Source organism: Cricetulus griseus, chromosome 8 (assembly GCF_003668045.3).
Source record: "Cricetulus griseus strain 17A/GY chromosome 8, alternate assembly CriGri-PICRH-1.0, whole genome shotgun sequence".
Taxonomy (NCBI): Eukaryota; Metazoa; Chordata; class Mammalia; order Rodentia; family Cricetidae; genus Cricetulus; species Cricetulus griseus.
The window spans coordinates 89,471,969-89,480,285 of record NC_048601.1 but is presented as its reverse complement, the minus strand read 5'-3'; the positions used below and the strand labels follow the sequence as shown (position 1 = coordinate 89,480,285).

General features: G+C 40.9%; 1 protein-coding gene across 1 annotated transcript in view; it reads right to left on the bottom strand.

Annotated features, from left to right (window-relative positions):
* The window catches only part of Skap2 (src kinase associated phosphoprotein 2), a 149,901-nt gene that overhangs the window by 1,048 nt on the left and 140,536 nt on the right, over positions 1 to 8,317 (bottom strand). Inside the window, exons 12-13 of the mRNA XM_027429626.2 lie at positions 1,633 to 1,733; positions 1 to 1,206 (exon numbers count right to left, since the gene is read on the bottom strand). The exon at positions 1 to 1,206 is cut by the window's left edge and continues 1,048 nt beyond it. Of these exons, the coding sequence (XP_027285427.1) occupies positions 1,641 to 1,733 (93 nt within the window). The 3' untranslated portion in view covers positions 1 to 1,206; positions 1,633 to 1,640. The remainder of the gene's footprint in view (positions 1,207 to 1,632; positions 1,734 to 8,317) is intronic.

The window sequence follows — 8,317 nt, the reverse complement described above, 5'->3', positions numbered from 1 at the left end:
AATGTTAAGATTTTTTTCTTTTACTTTTGAAACAGTAATCATAACATTTATAGAGTAACAGTAAGATAAACACTCTTTACTATTGCTTGTAAAGATAGTTGTACACAAATAGTGGAGACTTAAAAAATCAGCTCATTTGCATTCCTATCTGAAAAGTTAAGCAAAAGCTAGAACTTGCTAGAGAACGATTCAGTAGTAGATTACATCTACTGCAAACTATCCAGCCACTAGTGCATTTGACACAGGGTAAGGCTATACTGGCATCTCCACAGACAGTTACAAATACTATGACTTCAACTACCTATGAAAGGGGAGTGACAGGCTTGGTAACTGTTGCCATTCTGGGCCTTTCTTTTCTGCTCGGGACTGCTGGACTGCTGTTTAACAGTGGGATGTGACAGCCAGGGCAAGCAATGATGAGGCCATAAGCCAAGAGAGTGCCTGCCATGCTCACACACTTTGAACTCACACTGAAGTTGTTCACACCTATTAGTGGTAATACCATGGGCTTTCTTATGAATCTTGGGTTTTGTTAAATTTAAATAAAATTATAGGAGAAAACACTGGCAAGCCCATCATCAAATTAAGACATTGAAATACTTTGCCTAAACCTAGCTCTGGTTTACACTTGTGTACCAAGTGACAGGATACTGCCACCTGTAATGTTACTGCCTTTTTTTTTTTTCTTTCTTACTTGAGAGCAGGTAAACTTGTCAATTTGCATAACTTCTTAAAAATGAAAACATGCTATTACTCTATGAAAAAAAAAAACAAGTTAAGTCATCCACACAGCTTTAAAGAAGTCTTTAGTATGGACTCAAAATTTACAAAGTCTATGAAATTATATGCAACATTCTAAAACCAACTGATGCCCAATGATTAAGAAATAGCAACCCCCACTGGCAGCTTCAGTGACTAAGAGTGGCATACAATCACAATGAATTTTCCCACATAAACCAAATGGGCAAATTAATGCTAATCACTATTTGCAAAACAGCAACAGGTCTTATCTCTACTGCTTGAACCTAACTTAATCAATTACTGCTGGCTTAATCTGACATCCGGGGTATTTTAATGAGTGTAGAACAGCAGCTGAGACAGTAATATTCAGCCAAAGGAAGGCAGCTCTGAGCCATCACTCAGGCTCTCGGGGGGGTGGGGGGGGTTTCCAAATCCAGAGCACTTGCCGACAGACAGAAGACTTCCCTGTGGGTGAAAAGGGAAAGTTGCATTTTACTTTATTTTTTTCCTTCAGTAGAAAGGTTGATTTATTTCTCCTGCTTAGAAAAAAGTAACATTTTTTTGCCAAATAAAAATGGACATTTGCTCAGCATTTCTCAATTCATTTCCCAAGAAAGGCCATAAAAGTGGCATTTCACTAGAGACAGAAGGTTTGAGAACACAGCTGGTCATCATCAAAGGGACGTTCCTTAAATAATCTATTCACTTCCAAAGTAAATTCTCTAGTTATTTTTAAAAATTAAAGATGAAGCAAAACAAAAACAAAAACAGATTTGGGGCATCATACTTATGTTATCAGAAAACTAAAGACTTGAAAAGGCAAAGCCTCAGAAGAAAGAGACCAAGAGAACATAAGAGCTATTACAGAATATTGGATTAAAATGTACTTACCCAGACTCTCAAATATCATACATCTCCATTACGTAGGCTTTAGGCACCAAGCCAATGGCTCCCTTCATTTCTCCTACCCACCAGCCATATCTATTGTATTCCTAATTGAAAACAATATGCAGTATTAACCTTTAGGTTGGTGTAAGCACAATGTTGTTTGTATGCAACTTCTTAGAAATGTTCCTTGTTATAAAGTTACAAGTGCTGGAGCTGCAAATGGAACATTTTCATCTTTTTTTGTTTGTTTCTGGACAAACCAAAATCAAACAAACAATCAAAAAACAAACACACATACATACACATACACACACACACAGACACACAGACACACACACACACAGACACACAGACACACAGACACACACACACACACAGACACACAGACACACACACACACAGACACACAGACACACAGACACACACACACACACAGACACACACACACAGAGCCATGCTGCTGGCAAGTATTTCAATTATTGTACAACACAAAACTTGCTCATTATTCTGGCAGAATGCAGAAGAAGTGACTCATGTAAAGAAAAGGACACGAACAAGGAGAGCAACAGGAACCAGCTTCTGGGGCTCCTAGCCTCTGCACACAGCGCTGCCCCTGTACTGGCTGCTAGCTGTAAGGCTAAAGCCAGGAAGCTGGAGGAGCCACACATTCCTTCAAGAAGCTTACTAATCCTGCGGTGTGTGTGTGTGTGGGGGGGGGGGGGTTAGGAGGGCATGACAACAAATTCGTAATTCCTAACTAAACTGAGATCATTTAGAATTCAGAGATACATCCCTTCTTAAGAAAAATCTAATACATTCTAAGCTGACAAAAGTGGAAAATAAGAAGAATACTAAAACCAAAAGTTTGCAAATACCAATACAAAATAATTCACAAGAGAATTTCTTGAAAATAATATCCCAAAGCTTTTACTGTTTCTCTTGATTCTGGACTGCCTAAGCTCGGGTGGAACATAAAGGTGATGTCAGGTTTGCTCAGAGAATGGAAGATCAACAGGAAACAAAAGTCTCTCTAGTTTCAAAGGCAAAATATTAATCTGTGAACAGAGTGACTGATGAAATGTTCTGCACTTCACAATGTGAGATAAACAAACCTAGCCCTCCTCTTCTCTTCTTTATTCTCCACTGATGGGCACACCATTGCTTTAGGCATTGTGAACCCTCCTTAACCAGCCCCATGTCTGCCAGATTGACTAATGTATTTTTATCTCAAATTTATTTATGTTTAGTGAGATACAAACAAGTAAAATGAATTACAAGTTTCAAGAATAATATCTTCCAAAAGCAATACTCTGCACAGGCATTAAGACCCAAATTTAATTTTTCATATAAGATAAATTTTTAAAATCAATCCCCAAAGTAATTCAATAGGTTCTGATCTTCCTCCATCTGAGTGGTAGATAAATGTGCATATGCACACTGAGTTATATGTGAGGAGGGAGGGCTGACAGGCATGTCGGCCTCACATCCATATTGATTTGTATGCTACTGACCATCACAAGGAAAATTATGCTGTTCTTCGATACAAATGTATCAGCATTAGCATGCATGTATTGACAGACACTCTACCTATAAATTAAAGGATAAAACCTATGGGTTCTTTTAAAGTGGTGGGCAATAGCAGAATTAGGCTTATTGGAAGAACAAGGGTGAGGGAAAGGGGACAAAAAGGTTGACCCTGTATTTCTTGTTCTAATAAGGACACAGCACTGGCTTTGGAGTCAGTGGACTAAAGGTGTCGAGTTTAACAGTTTGCTGACAGTGTGACTTTAGTGGACAAAACTGTCTAAGCAATGAGAACAGCCTGAGTCCAGAACACAATGATGATGTGTATAATCTACACAAGGGACATTTATCAAAAGGAAATACCAACTCACTGAAAGCTAGACTAGCAATCATTGTATGTACCCTAGTAGGCACCAAATAAAGTCATACTTACTCAGTTTTTAAGGTAATGAATACAATTGGTCTAATGTTTAACAAAACAAACATATGTAAGCTTCCACAGATCAAAGGTCTGCATTGTAAGATAATAAAAAATGGACTAACTGGGTAAGTCTGAGGGGGAAAGCTCTTACCCAATACCAGCCTTAGATATTTTTTTTCAAACTGATTACATCAGAAGAGCAAAGACTCTAGCCTGCCAATAGGAGACACAGAAAACATTCAGTGGGAGGGCACCCCTTACCCAAACTTGCTGCCAAGAAATAGTGTTCAGCCTGGGAGACAATGGTCAGATTTAAAATACAAGCCAGAAAGTTCATTGAACTTTATAATATTTGGCTTTGGTTATAATCTGTACTGACATCTAAGGATCTATCATCACTCCTGAGAAGAGCATAAACCCTCAAATTAAGATCTCAAGGGCAGACAAAGAGACTTTGCTTGAGGAAGTCTGGTGCTATATACCGTAGAGCAATAGCAGTAATTAACTAGGAAGCACAGTAGCAGACAGCAGAGAGGGGCTTCCTCAGCTGTAAACGGATCCTTTACTTATACCATTCCAGGGACAAAGAAAAGTGATACATTGCAGTAATCCTAAAAGCTTCACTTAATTTAAAATAACCAAAAAATTTGTGAAATACAAACCTCATGGAAATGCTCTAAGATATCAGGTCTCATTCAGAAAATGGTAACAGTAAAAATCAGGGTATTACTTTATATATAAATAATCCCATATAATACTCCTGTGTGAAATTAAGAGAAAAGATAAAACAGAATGGGACAAAAATCTAGGAGGCAGATTTACGGCTGTTCACTGCAGCGATAGAGTATGTCACGAGACTGAAAACAGGAGTGCTCCTCTCATCCCCACCACCCTCTGCATGAGCCCCCCGAGCAACATGAATCCCAATTAAAATGTCTGTAGTCCATAAATTGGGATGAAAATGCTCCTTGGACTATAGCAGTTTTCTAAACTCCAGCCTCAAGATTCAACACCATGCAACGTTTCCTTCAAAGAAGAAATTCAGCCTCTCTGCCTCAAACATATGTGATTATGAACGACAGAGCAGTTAATGGTGGCAAACAACGCCATCACTAAATACTGTGCTGTCTTAAAATCCACATACTAATTATGGCATTCTTTATACAAAGTCACAGGTGGATCACTTAAAAGACACCTCTCAAACATTATTAATAAAGAAAAAAGAGAAGGGGGAGGGGAGAGAGAAGGAGGGGAGGCCCATACCAGACTGCCATCTAAATCTTGACAGGTGAGGAAACATCCCGTCATCTGACTGCACTCAAGATCTCAGGTACGAGGTCTGCCATCTGGTATCCTTCACCCTACTCGGCTCTTACCATCAACTGAAATGCTAACATAGGCAAGTGACTGTACCTCAGGAGGACTGATAAAATAATGAAGAGTCCTTTAATCTACAGGAAACCATTTTAGTCAATTTATAAGAAATATTGCATCCCTTTGTAGGACGTGTAATTATTTTCTATTAATCATGTGCTCTAAAGCTACATTATGTGGTTATTCTGTTATCACTAGAAAGAGGCCTGCAGTCAGCTTCTGACAATGTTAGGTAATTACTAACACAAAGCTGCTTTCTGCTCCTGCAGTAATGCTATCAAGATCCAGAGGTGTGGTGATGCTTACTGTATCAAAACAGCACTCAAAAGGAACTCCCTATCAGCGGAATGGATGGCTTCCAGGCAAAATGTAACGTGGCAGTCACAGCAAAAAAAAAAAAAAAAAAGTCAAATTCCCCTAACAATCCGGGAAATAATAGTAAGATGGCAACAAGCACTCATAGTCTGACTCCCACATCACAACTGTCAAACCTCTGAAGTCATCTCATTTGTTTTTGTTTACAGTTAACATTTACTGGGCGATAATCAACACGACTGTGCAGCAAGGCTGGGGAAAAGGACCGATTTTTTCTAACACAATCGTAAAGACATGAACGCACCCAGTCTTCCTTCTCTTCCAGTGCAGTGTTTTAAACTTAAATAAGATTCCCAAGTTCAGTGAGATCCTTTTCAGTGCCGGACCCTCCCTTGTTGAGTGTGTTAATCCACTTTCCTTAAATTAGACAACAAATAAATGCTGCTTCATAGAAACCAAGCACTGCCAGGGTCTGGGGATGGGCCACGCTCTCTGTCACTTACTGACCTCTGAAGGTAACAGGTGCTTCAGATAGATACTGGGCGGTCACTGTGTCCTTTGTCTAAATCTACATCCCATGCTTCAGAACATGCTAGCCCTTTGTGAAATGAAAGTAACTTCATCCACAAAATGTTAATCACAGTGACTTTAAGAACCAACAGGTTTATTTTATTTCCCACATATTCACTATGGTGATTATTCCTAATAGTAGCGACGTGAAAGTTAATGCAGTAAATATATAAAGGCTTTCTTCAAGTTTACCGTGTGTGTGTGTGTGTGTGTGTGTGTGTGTGTGTGTGTGTGTGTGTGTGTGTGTGTGTGTGTGTGTTTAGGAACTTGCATGAATCCTTCTTTTGCTCATCATGTCAATGGTTCCCTTAGCAACACAGAGCCTTGACATCCATGGTGCTGTGCCGTCTCTTCCTAATCTCCCTGCTAAAGGAGGAGATGGGTGCAATCCCCATGCCTCTCCATGATACCCGAATCCACTACTGGGAGATGTTTCCCAAGGCTCTGCTGCCTTTGCAATGGCTGTGGCATCCAGTTCCCCAGCTTATCACTTCCTACTGAGCTGTGACCGAATTACATGTTTCTTCACATTTATTTTTCTAAGAATCGTTTTCCAAACATCCATGCATGCACAGGGAGCTTGTGTGATCTCAAGTGTGTGGCTCCGGCCTGCAGCAGGCTGCTGGCTAGTGTTTTCCAAAACACCCAATGAGATTCTCTGTCTGAAGAGCTTCCGCCTGATCTGCAGGAAGAAAGCTATCTGTCTCCTTTGGAACCAGGACCCCTACTCCATTTCTCTGAAGAAGTAAGTTGAGTTGGATTAAGCACTGACAAGGTCGGGGCAGAACCCTGCTCAGGGGCAGCTGACATCTCAGGGGAGCCATCTGTGGGGCTGTCAGCTCCTCCCCATCTTGAGCTCATCTCCTGCCCTCCCAGTCCTCCCTGTACATGAAGCAGGGAGTTGTGGCAATCTCTGACTCTCTGATCTCCTTTTTACACTTCTGTTCCTCACTAGGACTACAACAATTCAACTTCGTATAAATCAGTAAGTCTAATTATTATATACTTGGGTCCTTGCAGAGTGCCCTTAATGAAAGCTTTAGTTATATTTTATAAACTTTTCATTATTGTTGAGGTCATTACCTGCCCTGTCCTTTTTGTGTGTGTGTACTTATTAGAAAAAGTTGCTGAGGCTCAATCATCCATGCAGTCTAGAGATTCCTGTGAGAACATAGCTTCTCTAAGCAGCCAATGCTAGGCAAAGTCATGCTCTCCTTTTTGACTGAAAGGAATTTCAGTTCCCTGGCTCTTCTGTTTTGAGTTTGGTTGCCAGGCAGCTCAGGCACAAGGTACAAGTCTGGATGCAGAAATCTATCATCTTTGAAAGCCTCCTCGGGTGTAGCACTTCCATCTTTGGTCTGTACTTGGTTTCCCCCAATTATGTTGAGCCTTAATTTCTTCACCTGTAAAGACTTCCACTAATGCTCCCCTAACTTTGTAAATCCATCGTTTTCTTAAGAAGTAAGAAGTCTTTCCTATTTTTAACTATAGCTCAGTAAATGCATTTTACTGAGCCTTTGTATTAGGTATTAGCTAAATATAAAAACACTTTAAGACATGGTGTTTACAACAGCAAGCTCAGAATGAAGGGGGGGCGGGGAGGGGGGGAGGGAGAGAAGCAGGCAATCCAACCCTAACGCTGACTATGGACTGTGAACTAGGACTCAGAGAGAAGCGTGCAACTCCGTCGTGGGCTTTTGCGATTCCATGTAGAAAACCAGGTGTGTGGGGACTCGGGATGGGATGAAAAGAGTAATACAGGGCCTGCGTGAAGAGCGGGTAACACCCAAGGCACAGGAGGCAAACAGCAACGGCATAGATCGGGAAAGCCGGGTTGGAAAGGTGAGACTGGTTTGGTTTCCACGTGTCCCTCTGCCTGCCTACCAGGGTAGAAGTGCTATTCTAACAGACACAAAGAATACGCAAACACTTAAATACTTGATGAATGAACAAAGCGAAGCTCTAGTTCTGAGTTCCAGTTTCCTAAAAGCCTTTCTAAATCGCTCCAGTGTGTGCTCATTTCCTGCCTTCCCCTGCACATTCGAGGCCCCCAAGAGTGCTTTATTAGCCCGTTGTTGTTCTTTTCTCAGCCACCCAGCTCAGGAAGGGAAGCTTCTCAAAGCTCACCTGGATCCGGCTCAGGCTAGTACTCTGCACAGAAAGTGCTCAAGTAGCAGCTGTGGAGCAATAATAATAATAATAACAGCAACAACAACAACAAGAACAATAATATGTTGTTTAGAACTGGGATGAGATATCTGCAATTAACTTCCTGATACAAAAGGTCAAAAAGGCAACCTCCTAGCTGAGAGCCACACAATGCCAGTATTAGAAGTGGCAGGATTTAGGGCAGGATCAGTGCTGATTCCTGGAGAAGGCACTGATTGCAGTCGTGGATAGTTGCTATAAAAAAAAACCTTAGTGGGCACTGACTTCCTAATCTGCAGACTGAACCACTGATTCATTCCATGCAAACTAGATGCC